The sequence below is a fragment of the Carcharodon carcharias genome, chromosome 6, assembly GCF_017639515.1.
Source record: "Carcharodon carcharias isolate sCarCar2 chromosome 6, sCarCar2.pri, whole genome shotgun sequence".
NCBI classification, from domain to species: Eukaryota; Metazoa; Chordata; class Chondrichthyes; order Lamniformes; family Lamnidae; genus Carcharodon; species Carcharodon carcharias.
Window position 1 is genome coordinate 87,095,645 of NC_054472.1, and position 17,566 is coordinate 87,113,210.

At 41.1% G+C, this 17,566-nt stretch overlaps 1 protein-coding gene across 3 annotated transcripts in view; it reads right to left on the reverse strand.

Annotated features, from left to right (window-relative positions):
- Positions 1-17,566, reverse strand: part of prex2 (phosphatidylinositol-3,4,5-trisphosphate-dependent Rac exchange factor 2) — a 775,268-nt gene that overhangs the window by 490,391 nt on the left and 267,311 nt on the right. For all 3 annotated transcript variants that reach the window (XM_041190559.1, XM_041190558.1, XM_041190560.1), the window contains exons 2-4: positions 4,801-4,872; positions 4,093-4,215; positions 1,147-1,251 (exon numbers count right to left, since the gene is read on the reverse strand). In XM_041190559.1, coding sequence (XP_041046493.1) covers positions 1,147-1,251; positions 4,093-4,215; positions 4,801-4,872 — 300 coding nt within the window. The remainder of the gene's footprint in view (positions 1-1,146; positions 1,252-4,092; positions 4,216-4,800; positions 4,873-17,566) is intronic.

Here is a 17,566-nt window from a genome sequence, read left to right on the forward strand (position 1 = left end):
TCTCATCTCTACCCAAACTGCTTTTAAATCCTGATTTCCTGAGCTTAGGTCATCCCTTTCTCATGTGCTAATATCATCGTTAATTAACAGAGCCATCCCTCCATCTTTTCCTAATTTCTTGTCCTTCCTGAAATGTCATTTACCTTTCAACATTCAGGTTGCAATCTATGTCATCCTGTAGCTATGTCTCGGTAATGGCTATCAGATCGTACTTATTTATTTCTATTTGTGCATCTGTTTTATTTTGAATGCTACATGCATTTAGATACAGGGTCTTTAGATTTGTCCTTTTATTATTTTTGTTATATCTAGCCTTATCTGCTGATTTGCTCTTAGGTTTGTATTCTCTGTCCCTTACTGTCACGTTCTGGTTAACATTTCCCATATTAGTACCTTTCTCTACTTCTCTTGCCTTGTCTCTACTCTTTGGTTTCCCACATCTTCCCAAATTGATCCCTTGCCCCCGCTATTTAGTTTAAAGCCCTCTCCACTTCCCTAGTTATGTGGCTCACTGGAACAGCAGCCCCATCATGGTTCAGTTGTAGACCATCCCAATGGTACAGCCCCCACTTTGCCTAGTACTGGTGCCAGTGCCCCACGAACCACAACACACTTTTCCCACACCAGTGACTGAGCCACACATTCATTTCTCTAATCTTATTTACCCTATGCCAATTCTTACGTGGCTCAGGTCATGATCCAGAGATTATTACCCTTGAGGTGCTGCATCTTAATTTAGTGCCTAACTCCTCATACTGACTGGGCAGGACCTCCTTCCTCATCCTGCCTATGTCATTGATCAGTCCCAACAAGAAGTTTATGACAATGAGCTATTAAATGTAGATCATTTTCTATTCCCGCAAGTACAAGTGCATAATCCCAGCATAGCACATTATTAATTAAACACCAATAGCAACCTACAGATCTGAATGTTTTTAACCTGGTCAACCCATGGGCAGGAAGACTTGCCTGCACCAATCTTCTCCACCACCACCCACTCACACTTCAATGGCACTTTATCTGAAAATCACATTATCACTGAAAGAGAATTACTAGTCATATAGGATAATGTTTAGTTCCTTTATAGCTTCCAAACATTTTATCAAGTGCTTTCTTCAATCCTGAAATAAAGAAAGGAATACTTACCAGTAAAAAGGTCCGCACAGACTGCATTTTATTCAGTTCCAATAATAGCCTTTGTGCTTTTTCATGATTACTGCAGTACTCATCATAGATAGAAAATCGATGTTTCTGTATTCCCAAAAAAAGCACAATAAGCAACTCATTTGAATTATTGTTTAGTCCTGAAGAATACTTGAGAATATTGTAGATAAAATCTCTACTCATACCAAATTACAATCCAATAATCAGTGGCCTTGTTCAGTGATAAAGGACTTTTAGCAAGAATACCATTTGACATTTTTTATTGCTTAAGGTGATGTAAATGGAACATGCAAGGGATAGGAAAAAGTATTCAATTAAGCCTATTAGAGCTTTCTAAAAAATCAAAATGTATGGGTCTGGGGGTGGTGAGATGGATGAACAACAATGTTATCACATAAGCAGTTCAAACCCAAAGAGATGCCATTTTCTTTCTAAATACAAGACTGATTTTCACAAGGGGATAGCCACATAGTGATAGAATTTTGCTCGTCATAACCACGTAGCTTTGCCACCTTTGTCAATTTGATTTGTAGACTAACAACACCTGGGTTAACAACAAGCTTCCAATTTTTTCCCCTCTAAACACCAGCTGCAAAGAGTGTGGTTGGGAAAAATGATCAGGCCAGTCTTAAATGTAGGTCTACCAACCCACAATCAATTATTCTTGTATTATGTTATAACCAAAGCTGATGCTAATTGCTGTGCAAATCAAATCCCAGAGGGAAACCTGGCTTATGTGCCATACTCTTTTACTTTTGTTTTCTGAAAACGAGAAGAAGGTGTACTGACCTCAGCAGCAAGAAGTCTAGTAACACTTTTGGGATTTTAAAAAATAAAAGTAAAAATTTTATTAACAAGCATTAAAGAAAGGCTGAGCACATAAGATTACAGATGCAAAATTAAGATTAGTTTAACAACACATTCCCCCAAAAGACTCTTTACTTGATCAGACCCACAAGTAAATACCTTTCAGGCAACACTCCCTTATAGATGTTTAACAATAAAAATCCAGTAATATTACCCAAGACCAAAACTATTAATAGAGGCATATCACATGACCTCTTAACTCTCTCCCACCCTGCTAAAGAAATCCAAACTTGAGAACAAAACTGCTTTTTGCAGCCCAAGATTTTTCTGACTTGACAGGATGGCTGATTCAAACTTGCATCTTTTCCAAGTCCAGAGCCACTAGGTCAGCAGCTCAAAACTCAGCTACAGCTGCTTCTCACAGCTCCAGTTCAACAATTCAAACCGCTATAGCTCCTAGCTACAGTAACTCTAAAATGCCATTTTTCCCTTTCAACACAAGCTCCATTGTTCTCACACCTCTTTGAAACTCAAATCCTTTCAAATATAAAATATTTCATGTCTCTACTCTGTCTTTGCTTTTGGGTCAATAAAATATAATATTCCCATTTCTATTTACCTACGGAACTCCTGCAAGGTGCAAACATGTTTCTTTTCACTTCTGACTTCTCTTTGAAATGCAAACAAACTCTCAATTTATCTAAAAATGCAAATGTTAGATCTACCTATTTACTTGTACTTCAAACCTAACACCTCTATCCTTTTCATGTTTTTAAACCCCCCATATAATCTGTCTCCTATTAATCTCTGTCTATCTTAATTACATCATACACACAAACATACAGCTTTCCTCAGAGAATAACACAATACCCCCCAAAATATTTTTATAATAACATCCATTTCTCACAATTATGCTAGTGAACTTATGAAATATGAACTAAAATGATGTCAATCTCATCTCAATTACAGTGCATAATTTGTATACCCTGGGCATTTTTGACACATCACACAATTAGAGTCCAGTTTCCTAGAAGAATGCCATTGCAGTGTATAGAAATGTAGAAGGAAATAAATAATAATAAATAAAAACAAATAATTTGTTACTGCAACTTTTTTAGTATTTATCAATGCCAATCAAAACATACATTTTCACTGCCTTGTGCTTTTTTTTAAGCAATATTCTGTCATCAAATCAAACCCCATTTGGTAAGGGGGGCAATTCACAATACTTTGTCATGAATGCAGCATGCAACAAATCATTTGTCTCAGTAATAATACATTGAGGGTCAGATTATTTTTAAAGCCTGTAAGGTGCTTGACAGGAATCTACAAAGGAAAACACAGCTTGTGAGATATAATTTATTTTCTGCCAGTATCGCAGCTGGTAAGCACAGCCTGATAAAGAGAACAGTTCAGTACATTGTTTGTATTGGCTTAGAAAAGTTATAATTAATTTTCCAGATGGAAAATGGTAATCTTCTCTTCCATACAAAGCTGCAAATATTTCCCGAAGGTTTTATTTAACATTTCAATACACACCAAATTGAATCAAAAATTATGTCAATTGCTTATTTTTATATTAGTTTCCTTAAACTCATAGATTTCTTGTGACTTTGTCCATGCAATAGCAGGGAAAAATAACATTTCCTTCAGAGGATATTAGTGATGCTCTAATATAGCTATGAGGATATACAGCTTTTAATACTTACGTATCTCCATCTAGAGGTAAAAGTTTGCAGCTACAATGCAGCTGTGTCACAAAAGGCAGATGCCCAAATAAGGAGTGAATCTTATACATTTAAGAATGTATGAAAATGCTGCAAATGGAATTTTTATAGTTACTGGACTAGGCCACGCAATCAACATTTTCCAGGCCTTACATTTAACATGTGCTTCAGAATTTGTTACTGGCTTTTTGGCAAAGAAAATGAAGTAATAACACTATTCATTATTCAAAATAGTTTTACATACAACCACATATAGAGTGAAATAGAGACATTTGGTAGTATTACTGCTTATTATAATTAACGTAACCTCAGTTGAAAACTAGATTTAACCAGTTAGTCAATGCGCAAGAAAATATTGTAGTCAGTCAGTCCAGCCAGAGCCAATGATACGTACAAACTGAAGAAAACAGCTTCCCAATTCATGGTGGGCACTAGGTTCAGGCAGCAGGCGCTCCTCAATCATACTCAGGAACTCTTTGTGGACTACAAGAATGTCTTCAATGTTAGAAAACAGTGTCTGAAAGCAAATATCAAAAATCACATTATGCGCAAAGTAAAAGCTGTTGAAAATTTGCAACTTTGTGTTATGAAATTTATATTGCTTTCCTTGAAGCCAGATTTCTAAAAGCCTAATTTCTCCTATCCACACTACCCCACTGACTCTGCTATCCCACCAACACATTTAACTTCTCTTACATCACTGAAAACAGTAATTAATGCCAAAACATGGTTCCACATGTCTCAGATGCAGTGAGTGCATCACCTGTGGTTTTCTTTATTTGTGAACGCTCTCCCATTCTTGACCACAGAGGGCACCATAGCTGAACTAATTCTGTCAATGCAGCACATCTATGCACTTTCAGGGAACAGTGAACAAATAGAAACAGGGACCCTGGGTGGGTTTCTTTTCAGCTCCCTGTCAAAAGGGCTTCAAAGGACATGTATAGAGTCTAAACTACTGCCTCAGCTATTCACTCAGTATTGATAATAGGTAACTAACTTGGAGCCTTCTAGATATGTAGGGTTCCTGTAGTGGGTTCATGGTGGAGATAGCTCAAGGGGCTGAACAACCCTCTCCTATTCCTAGTTACACATTTCTTACCTTAATGGTTTCTTCAGTCACGTTCTTGTCAACTCTAGAAGCAGCATGCTGGATCATTCGCTGCAGAAATGCCTGATAAAATTACATATCTGTGTTACATTATCTTTAGATACAGATTGGAGATAGTATTATCAATGCTTTGCTAGTCATATAAATGCTTTACTACCTGTCATGGTAATCCTAATTGTAGCAGTCATGATTGTAAGGACAGGAAAAGTATACTCTGTGGAATGGGTATATTTTCTTCCATTTACTAATTTAGCAAAAAAAGGTCAGCCTAAGCTTCAAGTGGAAGACCCAATGTATATGTATGCAGACTTTTTTGTCTAGTAATAGCAAGCAGGGGAAAGCATATTCTAAATTTCAAATGGTTTCTTTCACCAGTTTTACGTTGTTTCATTTTAAGAGGAATCGCTCTCAATATGCTTTAATTTACCTGCAGCATTCTTCTCTTATATATAATAGTGCAGAGGTTGGAGTTGCATACAATACCACTGGGAGAATTCAATAGATTTAATTACTGTATCAAGTTCAGAATTTAGTTTTACAGTAATAACAAAAACATTTACATATTAATAATTCAGTGGCCATTATAGTCATCAAAATACTAATATGTACTCTGGAAGACTTGATCTTTGCTAAGGTTCCTTATGTGTGCAAGTGATCCATTAAAAGAAGATAAAAAATCTTTGAGCCCTTCTAATTAGTTTTTTTTATATCTCTGCTACAGTACTAAATTGCCCCCAAGTCATAAATGATATTTTATGTGACTGGTAACATGGTAAACTATCCCCACTCATTCTTCTTCGCCCATCTGCAGCCATTAGCATGAGTGACCACACTATCCTCCTCCAACCAACACCTCTCCTCAGTTGTCCAGCTGGGTGCACTGCACTCACCTGGTTCTATTATGGTCTGTTTAGCTACAGTTAAATAATCATCTGTAGTGTCTTATCTGCCCGTTTCCACACCATGACCTCGAGTCCCCAAAAACTAATCCTGCTCTCCTGCCATTTCTTCTCCACACGTTGCCCCTCAGCTACATCCAAAAAAAAAATGCCAGGTTCCACATGTATGCCAATGACACCCAACTCTATTTCACAACCATCTTTCTCTACTCCACCACTGTAGCTAAATTGTCAGACTGCTTGTACTGGATAAACAAAAATTACCTCCAATTAATTATTGAGAAGACTGAAGCCATTGGGCAGCTTTTTCTGGTCGGTGAGCAGGGGCGGGGCCTGCTCACCGACGCGTAAAATGATGCGGGGTGACGTCGGGCGTGCATCCTGACGTCTCCGCGTGTCGTTTAGATTTTCAATTCGATGGACACGCAGCCGAGTCGGCTGCATGCCTGCCGACCGGTCAACGGCCTGTTAAGGCCATTAAAAAAGTAATTGATATGATTAATGCACCTGCCCGTCCAACCTTAAGGTTGGTGGGCAGGCGAAGAGCCCAAGTGGCCTTCCGAGAAAGCAAGAAACCTCATCTATGGGCAGAATGAGGTTTCATGAGGGATTTAAAATTTTCATAATATTTTTAAATAAAAGTAATGGACATCTCCCAGCTCATGTGGCAGTGTCACTACTAAACAGCAACTTGGTTGCACAGAGCTTGAGTATTGCTGGTAAAAAGAGATATGCCCTCAGGTCTGTGTCTATGCCCTCAGCGTTCTCCTGAGCATGCTCGTCCTTGGACTCACTACTGGACTCATCATCTGGGACCTGTGCAGCTGCATCAAGGTATTCTTCCTCCACTGTGTCCTCGCATTCCAGTGCCGGATTGTGTAGAGCACCTTGGATACGGGGAACCCAGCAATCGCTGCAAAGCCTGTGGCTCACTCTGACTGGCTAGCCTCGTCCATACGGTAATGAATGAAAGTCAATGCATGCCTGAACAGAGCTTCTGTCACCAGATTGACACAACTGTGGACAGCTGATTGGGAGACTCCACAAAGATCCCCCACTGAGCCCTGGAAAGAGCCAGAGGCATAGAAGTTTAGGGCCACTGTAACTTTCAGAGCCATTGGCATGGGGTGTCCACTTACACAGCTGATCTCAGGGCCGGTCCTCTGGAGGTCACTGTCTCTCTTTAGAGACGAATCCTCCTTTGGCATTGCACGTCAGACATACTGAGGTAGCTGCATCACAGCCTGTAAACCCTGGCAGTAGGATAGTGGCATCTTCTGCAGCCCCTTCTGCCTTGGCCTTCCTGTTGGCCCTGCACCTCTCCTCCCAAGGTCGCTCCCCTGGAAGCAGAATTGGGACACCTGGCCTCCTTCCCCTTCTGGCCCTCTCTTCCTCCTCAGAGGAGGTGCCTCCTGAGGAGACCACAATCCCCATTACCGGGGTAAGGGAAGGCTGTCTGATACCTGGAAGGCCTCACATGGTGTGAATCCTCCAGGTCCCTGGAAGACAACACTGAGTCCTGAACTGAAGCCTCTAAATGCAGCACTGAAGCGAAATGAAGCTGTCCTGTTCACAGAAACAACCAGCAGCAAGTGATATCAAAAAATACTCACGATTCAATTTGTCAAGCCCATTGACCCCTCTTATCCTGCCCATGGATGAGGTTTTGCAAATTGAGGCCTGCCCACCCACCCGTTTTGCCCGTGCGACAGCCTGAAAATCACACGGGCTACATAAACTCGGAGTCAATTGGTCTCTCAACTACTCACTTAACTAATGGCGGGCACGCCTCCATCTTCATCACACGCCCACCTAGTGGAATATCACAAGAGTGCGCATTGACGTCGGGATGCTCATCTGACATCAATGTGCTGTATTTCACGCACAGGCGTGTTGGCCTGCACCCGCATGCCAAGGGTAAAATTCTGCACTATGTTTCTATATTTCTCTTGAAAACCTCATGGCTGTGGACTGCCCAGCTCAAACCTAGGCTTCACTGCATTCTTTCTTAGCCTCTCCGCCTCAAAAATATACCTGATTTCTGATATCCCTTTTGCTCCTGGCCTAAATCTGCTTTTCAGCTCTTTGCAAACTCTTTCTTTCTCTGCCTGTTCAACTCAGGGCTTACACCCAGCAACTTGGGTACTTTTAGCTCCACTCCAAAGACCTTCTGGAAAACTTCCACAGAAAAATGCACAGAATTCCAACCAAGTCTCCACCATGAATTACTCAGCTTTATTGTTACAGAAGTTAGTTGAGATGTTCGATAGATTTTTTAGATTTTTTAACTTTTAGCTTCAAAACCAAACATCTAGACCTGAGGCCTATGTAAATAATTTAAAATTCTAAACAAGTCAGGGAAATTCTCCTCAGACTTAGCATCTGCAGTTCCCCAGCTAAACGAAGGCCACCTGCTGTTTTATGGCTTTCACCTTCCTACCCCTGACCTCACAAGTCCCTTAGAACTGCTACTAGAGGTGTTCTGGCAATTTCTAAGGTCCTTTATTTATTTATTAAATACCTTTAAATTTAATCTTCCCAAAACTAAGTTACCTCAAAAATATTAATATTAGCCATGATTATTATATTATAATAATGCAAATTGTTATATTATTAGGATATAATTAAATCACTCAGGAACTATACTAAAATAATGCAGCATTTAGCCAATTTGATGCGACTAAGAGGAATAATAAATGTCTATTGGAAAATAAAATTGTCATGTCATTAAACACAGAGAACTCACACTCCACCTATGCTGACAGATGATGGGCTGAAATTAATACATTCAGCATAAACTTTTTTCATTCCACGTAGTGAGAACGATTTACAAAAGTTTATGTACAGGAAGCCTGTTCACAAAAAAGGTTTGTAATTATTCTTCTACTTACTGAAAGTCACATTTCAGCTGTCAACTAGCACAGAGATATGGCTACTAATGACCTATAAAGGTGGACAATCTAACTCAGGATACCCACCCAATTGTCCTTCCTATAGAAACTTAGCCAACAACTTTCTTATGCACGCAAGCCTTGCTGCCATTGACAATGCACATGTGTAAGATAACAGTGTACTGTGGGGATACAATGCCTATGGACTCAAGGGCAATTTTTGCAAAAGGGAAAGGAAGCAAGACGGCTTTAAAGTAACTGGAAATTAATGCTTCAAAGGAATTTAAAAACAGAACAACACTAGAATAACCAGCAGAGCCAGATTTACATGTAGGCTAAAGAAAGCTGTTTTCTAATTAACGTTGGGCATCAGATTGGTTAGAATCTATTTGAAGTAAAAATCTTCCACACATATCGCACGTGACCCTTGTTTGACTTTACTAGCTCTCCAGGATTTTTATTCATTCTAACAGATGTTTAAATAAAAATATATATAAAATTATATAAATGTATAAAATTTTGGGGAATAAATTTTTTCTATATTTCTTCAATTATGATTTTTTTAAAATAATATTTCTTGATCCAGGTGCATTCTCTTCCTGTTTCCATGGTTTTCAGTCACTTTTTGAACTATTTTTAAATGCTTTGGACAATTGAAATAAAAACATTTTGAAATAATAAATTAATTTTTGCCCAAGCCTCCCTTAGTCTTTTTTCCATTTAGTTGCTTTTTCATTAGGGCACAGAGATGGAAATTCTCAGTTATTAGCATTAGTGTGCCATGTTCATTGGCCACAACATGCACACACCAGGCAATTTTAGTTCTGTCGAAGGGTCATGAAGACTCGAAATGTCAACTCTTTTCTTCTCCGCCGATGCTGCCAGACCTGCTGAGTTTTTCCAGGTAATTCTGTTTTTGTTTTGGATTTCCAGCATCCGCAGTTTTTTTGTCTTTTTAGGCAATTTTAATGGTTTGTTTTGTCAGCATGCTGTGCATTTCCATTGGCCAACAATTTTATTTCTCCTTTGTTCCTCTTGGCCCATTAAAGTCAACTATTGACATTTTAGGTGATGTATTTCTTTCCTCATGGTGATAATTTCTATTCACCAAAAGTAAAGTCTTGTCCTGAGAGACAATGTGATTTTGTGAGGTCATTATACAATAAATGATTGTGCAGCGACTGCATAATGCAACCTTAATGTTTGATAGATTTGATAAAATTGAATTTCTTTTGTTACTGTAACATTACATACCAATGTTAAAATACAAGTTACAGACATTCACGGGTGATCTTTCTACTGCTAACTTGCGGAACTTTATTTTTTACTAATCTAACATAGTTAAAAACTAAAGAGCTACGCATGGAATAAACCTCTGGGCATAACAGGAAAACTAATAATAAAACTTAGCTGTATAAAGTCATCTGAAAAACAGAAGAAATTGTTTTTCTTTATGTAAAATCAACAGGGTTTACAAATAGCTGTGTGCTCTTTTCTTTATTCGTCAATTGTGAGCTGATACATTCTTCTTAAATAATCTAACTGCCTGTCAGCTTTTTACCAACAGTTGCCTTCTATGTATTGTTATGGATGGGAAGAGGTAGTAGGATAACTTTTCCTCTTTGTCCTCACCTCTCAGTTCACAACAAGATATACTTTCTACACGGTGTGGTTTTAACTTTTTGAATGTTGTGTCTTTAAAGAATAAACACAAGCAAGCTTTTTGTTAGGATTTTGTCAAAAGAAAGAATAAATGTTTATTTTACACAGCATCTCATATGTGAATGCAATGAAACACTACCTCCCTCAAACACACAGATACATACACGCAAGAAAAGCTGAGTAATAGAGCTGACGCATGCAATTAGATTATTAACAGAATAACAAGAAACAAATCACGTGTCCAAGTTGAAAACATTGCAGGCCTGCAGGGTTTCTCTCTCCTGGTTCTTTAAACTAGAGATTGGAAGTTTCTGGGTTTTCAAATGAGGTTGTGGCCAAGTTTCTGTTGAGAAGAAATACAATCTTGCAAGTGAAAGCAAATTAGCCCCTCTGCTCACTGCCAGAGTTGGCTGTCTTTTTAGGCAAGGTTCCTTTCTTCGTGTAGGGGAAATGATGATCTCTCTGTCCTGAGTGCTCCAAGACTGACTTGATTTGGCTTGTCCTTGGAATAATAAGATTTGTTATCTCAAGCCAGTTTCAATTATGTGACCATAAAATCAATACTTCCATTACCCACACAAATGATCTAATGTCATAACCCATTGCTACACAATGGGGAATGAATAGTGGCTGTTCACACTTGTAATAAAATTGTATCTCCACATCTCTCTTTGTTAGGTTTCGAGCTTGCAGATACTTAAGCTGGGGTGACCACTGCATTTGAGTTTCTGTAAATTACCAATAAATTCCACCAGTGATCTTGCATCGTGGCTGTCTTTGCAAGGGAGTGTTCTCCGCACTGTCATTTACATTTTAATGACTTTCCAGAGAAAGCTCGTGTCTGTACGGAAATTACAAAAAGTCACCTGATGACCTGAACTCCATCTTGGATCAAGGTAGATTGTCCAGATTCCATGATGCTTTTGTAAAAAGTAAAAATGTCCATCATCTTCATATGACACAAGGGTGATAGCATTTCAGAATCTCCATTTCCAACATTTGTTATTGCATCGTTTGTCTATTCCTTGACAAAACCAACTTCTCTCTTTTATTCTGAAATGCACTGCTTCTCAGCTCTTGCCAGCTAATCTTTAGATATTTCAAAAAGGTCCTAGTATTCACAGCATCCCAAGAGAAAGTTAAAAATATTGCTTTCAACCAGAGGTGAAGAAGAGAAAGGGATAACTTGTATTACTATCTAGCAATCAGAACATGAAGGAAACTTGCATGCAACAGTGATATATGCTCACCGGAATTAGTTCAACAATAACATAAATTTTATTATTTTGTACAGGGCAGTTATGCCTTAGATTTTATAAACAGGACGAGAGCGGCAGAGCAGATAAAACAGCACTAGAGCGGCAGATTAGATAAAAGACCTGGTGCTCCCCCAGAGCAGGACCTGGAAGCAATGCGAGAGGAGCGGCGGCCTTGCTAAGATTTAAAAAGAGCAGGAGCTGAGGGTCGGAGTGGAGATTTAAAAAGAGCAGGAGCTGGACTGAGGTCTGAAAGCGGCACGAGGACAGAGCGAGAGCTCCAGGAAAACTCAGGGCTGAAAGTGGCACGAGGACAGAGCCAGAGTTCAGAGGAGACTCGGGGCTTAAAGCAGTGTAAGGCCAGAGCGAGAATTCTGGAGAGACTCAGGGCTGAAAGGGGCACGAGGACAGAGCGAGAGTTCTGGAGAGATGGAGGCTGAAAACAGCGTGAGGATAGAGCGAGAATTCCAGGGAGACTCAGGGCTGAAAGTGGCACGAAGACAGAGTGAGAATTCCAGGGAGACTTGGGGCTGAAAGTGGTACGAGGACAGAGCCAGAGTTCAGAGGAGACTAGGGGCTTAAAGCAGCGCGAGGCCAGAGCGAGAATTCCAGGGAGACTCAGGGCTGAAAGCAGCGCAAGGACAGAGTGAGAGTTCCGGGGAGACTTGGGGCTGAAAGTGGCGCGAGGAGAGAGCGAGAGTTCAGAGGAGAATCAAGGCTGAAAGTGGCGCAACGACGTCACAATTCAAAAAGTGACACAACGCAGGGGAGTCATCTGATTGGTAAGTAGGATCAGGCAAGTGCTTCTACTTCTATTTTTCCCAGTAATTAAACTGCTGCAGTCCATTAGCTTAAACAAAATAAGGTGGGGACTTTGGATTGTAGTGGGAGTGTTTGAAGTGGAATAAGGCCCCTAGTGTAGTTAGTATTCTTTAAAGGGGGTAACTAACGTGCTTAATCTAAAGGGAAGTCATGGCAGCAAAGCTCGCACCCGTGATATGCTCCTCCTGCACTTTGAGGGAAGTCATGGACACTTCCAGTGTCCCTGGCGACCATGTGTGCAGGAAGCGTGTCCAGCTGCAGCTATTGGATAGCCGCATTTCTGGGATGGAGCTGTGGGTGGATTCACTGTGGAGCATCCGCAATGCTGAGATTATCATAGATAGCGCATTCAGTGAGGTGGTCACACAGCAGATAAAGACTGAACAGGGAGAAAGGGAATGGGTGACCACCAGGCAGAGTAGAGGAAGGCAGGTAGTACAGGAGTTCCCTGTGGCCATTGCCCTCTCTAACAGATATGCCGTTTTAGATACAGTTGGGGGAAACGACTTCTCAGGGGAAAGCAGCAGGAGCCAAGTCCTTTGCATCACAGGTCTCTGTTGCACAAGAGGAGAGGAAGAAGAGTGGCAGGGCTATAGTGATAGGGGAGTCAATCACTATACTCTCCTATAGAGGAGTACCATTACAGGCATTTCTGCGACCGCAAAATAGACTCCAGGATGGTATGGTGCCAGGGTCAAGGATGTCTCAGAAAGGCTGCAGGGCATTCTGAATTCGGAGGGTGAACAGCCAGTGGTCGTGGTACATATTGGTACCAACGACATAAATAGAAAAAGGGACGAGGTCCAACAAGCTGAATATAGGGAATTAGGAGGTAACTTAAAAAGTAGGACCTTAAAGGTAGTAATCTCAGGGTTACAACCAGTACCACGTGCTAGCGAAAGCAGAAATAACAGGAAATATCAGATGAATACATGACTGAAGAAATGGTGTAGGGGGAGGGATTCAGATTCCTGGGACATTGGGACCGTTTCTGGGGAAGGTGGGATCAGTACCAACAGGACGGGCTGCATCTGGGCAGGATCTGGACCAATGTCCTCAGTGGGGGGCTGTTTGCTAGTGCAGTCGGGAGGGTTTATACTAGATTGGCAGGGGGATGGGAACCTGAGCAGGGAGACAGAGGAGGGGGAAACAAGAATAGAAACAAAAGTGGAAGGCAGAAAAACAAGAGTGAAAAACAGATGGGGTCATAGTGCAAAATAAAGCTAAGATGACTAACGAAGCTAAACAGACAAGTCTAGAGGAGCATTCGCAATTAGGTAGATGCATTAACAGCGCAAATGGATATAAACGGTTATGATCTGGTTGCAATTGCGGAGACATGGCTGTAGGGCGACCAAGGATGGGAACTGAACATCCAGGAGTATTCAATATTTAGGAAGGACAGACAAATAGGGAAAGGAGGCGGGGTAGCATTGTTAGTAAAGGAGGAAATCAATTCAACACTGAGGAAGGATACTGGCTCAGAAAATCATGATATGTAATCTGTATGGGTGGAAATAAGAAACACTAAGGGGCAGGAAATGTTGGTGGGGGCTGTCTATAGGCCCCCAACAAGTAATGGAGATGTAGAGGAAGGCATTAAGCAGGAAATGAGAGACACATGCATTAAGGGTACAGCTGTAATCATGGGTGACTTTAATCTATATATAGATTAGACAAACCAAACTAGCAATAATACTGTGGAGGAGGATTTCCTGGAGTGTGTATATGATGGTTTTTTAGAACAATACATTAGGGAACCAACTAGAGAGCAGGCTACCTTAGACTGGGCATTGTGCAATGAGAAAGGGTTAATTAACAATCTTGTTGTGTGGGATCCCTTGGGGCAGAGCGACCATAAAATGATAGAATTGCTCATTAGGATGGAGAATGAAGAAGCTGAATCCGAAACTAGGGTTCTGAATCTAAATAAAGGGAACTATGAGAGTATGAGGTGCGAGTTGGCAATGATGGTTTGGGGAACCTTACTAAAAGGGTTGACAGTGGCTAGGCAATGGCTAATATTTAAGGAAGAGTGCATGAATTACAACAATTATTCATTCCTGTCTGGCACAAAAATAGAACAGGAAAGGTGGCTCGACCATGACTTACAAAAGAAATTAGGGATAGTATTAGATCCAAAGAGGAAGCATATAAAATTGCCAGAAAAAGCAGCAAGCTTGAGGATTGGGAGCAGTTTAGAATTCAGCAAAAGAGGACAAAAAGGTTGATCAAGAAGGGGAAAATGGAGCATGAGAATAAACTTGCAAGGAACATAAAAACTGACTGTAAAAGCTTCTATAAATAGGTGAAGTGAAAAAGATTAGTGAAGACAAATGTTGGCCCTTACAGTCAGAAATGGGGGAAATTATAATGGGGAACAAAGAAACGGCAGAAGAATTGAACACATATTTTGGTTCTATTTTTACAAAAGAAGACACAAATAATCTCCCAGAAATGTTAGGGAACCAAGGGTCTAGTTTGAGGCAGGAATTGAAGAAAATCAGTAGTAGTTAAAAAAAAAAGGTGCTAGAGAAATTAACAGGGTTAAAGGCTGAAAAATCCCCAGGGCCTGATAATCTACACCCCAGAGTACTAAAGGAAGTGGCCCTGGAAATATTGGGTGCGTTGGTAGTCATCTTCCAAAATTCTATACTCTCTGGAGCAGTTCCTACAGATTGAAGGGTGGCAAATGTAACCCCATTATTTAAAAAAGGAGGGAAGGAAAAAACAGAAAATTACAGACCAGTTAGCCTAACATCAGAAGTGGGGAAAATGCTAGAGTCTATTACAAAAGACATGGTAACAGAACATTTGGAAAGCATTAACGGGATTAGACAAACTTAGCATGGGTTTATGAAAGGGAAATCATGCTTACCTAATCTACTGGAGTTTTTTAAGGATGTAACTAGTAGAATAGATATGGGAGAGCCGGTGAATGTGGTGTATTTAGATTTCAAGAAGGCTTTTGATAAGGTCCCGCATAAGAGGTTAGTGGGCAAAATTAAAGCACTTGGGATTGGGGGTAATATACTGGCATGGATTGAGAATTGGTTGACAGACCAGAAACAGAGAGTGGGAATGAATGGGTCTTTTTCTGGGTGGCAGGTGGTAACTAGTGGTATACCACAGGGATCGGTGCTTGGGCCCCAGCTATTCACGATATATATAAATGACTTGGATGAGGAAACCAAATGCAATGTTTCCAAGTTTGCTGACAACACAAAACTGTGTGGGGTTGTGAGTTGCAAAAAGGATGCAAGGACACTTCAGAGTGATTTAGACAAGTTGTGTGTTTGGCCAAACACATGGCAGATGCAGTATAACGTGGTTAAATGTGAAGTTATACGCTTTTGTGTGAAAAACAGAAAGGCAGAGTATTATTTAAATGGTGATATACTGGGAAATGTGGATGTACAAAGGGATCTGGGTGTCGTTATACACCAGTCAATGAAAGTAAACAGGCAGGTGCAGCAAGCAATTAGGAAGGCAAATAGTATGTTGGCCTTCATTGCAAGAGGATTTGAGTTCAGAAGTAGGGATGTCTTACTGGAGTTATACAGGGCATTGGTGAGACCACAGCTAGAGTATTTCATGCAATTTTGGTCTCCCTACCTAATTAAGGATATACTTGCCATAGAGGGAGTGCAGCGAAGGCTCACTAGGCTGATACCGGGGATGGCAGGACTGTCATAAGGAGAGAGATTGGTTCGACTGGGCCTGTATTCACTAGAGTTTAGAAGAAGAGAGAGGATCTGATTGAAATGTATAAAATTCTAACAGGGTTAGACAGACTGGATGCAGGGAGGATGTTTCCCTTTGTTGGGGAATCTAGAACCAGGGGCCACAGTCTCAGTATACAGGGCAGGCCATTTAGGAATGAGATGAGGAAAAATTTCTTCATTCAGAGGGTGGTCAACCTGTGGAATTCTCTACCAGAGAAGGCTGTGGTCACTGAGTATAATTAAGAAAGATATTGATAATTTTTTGGATATTAGAGGCACCAAGGTGCATGGAGTGAAATCGGGAATATGGCGTTGAGATAGAGGATCAACCATGATCATATTGAAGGGCGGAGCAGGCTCGAAGGGCCGAATGGCCTACACTTGCTCCTAGTCTCTATGTTTGACGAGAAACACATTCAGCTTAGTATTGACCCAAATCGTGTAGTGCAATTCTGGTGTGAAGTCACCCAACTTGAAGTCAGACAAGTGGTGTGAATCCAAATTGAGGGCATTGGGTGGAATTGCCCCAGATTTTCACAGGGAAAGGGTGTTTTACCCGCCGGCCACAAGAGTGACTTTTCACGTTGTATCATCCCAATCCTGCCTCAGTAAATATGCATTCCTGGGAAACACGGCGTTTCAATGGTGAGTGGGCTCTCATTCGCCTGCCATGCCATCACCTCACCACTTCATCATGTCAGGCACTATGTTTAAAGTGCAGCCATGTGCACATCTCTCAGTGCTTCAAGCCTACGACGACTGCAAAGAAGACATGGCCTCAAAAGACAAGAAGACTACAGCCCCTCAGTTTAATGACGCATCCCTCAAGTACCTACTGGACGCAGTGGAGGCCCACAGTGATGTGCTCTAACCCTGCTCTGGCCGCAGGATAGGCAGCAACATCACTATTTCAGCATGGGAGGCAGTGGCCGCAGTGGTCAGCGCTAGCGCCCTGCAAAAGAGGACAGCCATCCACTAACACAACAGGATGAATGGTCTCACCCGCTCCACCAAGGTAACTCACTCTTCTCATCATTCTCAACTCACAAACCCATCACACATCCACAGGGATCTCACAAGGGACAAGACCACTAACTCACAAACACCCTCACATCTTTTTCAAGCTCATATCCTCTGGAGCTCATGTCCTTATCCTGTCTGTGTCTCCACTCACCACAAAAACATTCCATGCAGTGCCATGTGTCCTGCTCGCTCCCTCTCCATCTATTTTCATGCAAGAGAAGCTGGCTCACTTCAGCAGAGAGAGGTCCCAGATCGTGGGTGGAGTGGTCCACATTAGGCCCTTCACTCACTTTGAGGAGCGTGCCATCGTGCTGACTGATGAGGATGTGGACCCTGCCTGCAGCAATGGTCACGTCAACGACAAAAACCCACCTGAGGATCCTGCACCACATCATCCTTCCCTCAACGCAAATGTGAGTGCCCTCTCTCCTGCTTTTGACTCTGCTGCTATGCACTAATTATTCCTACTTCAGTTCACA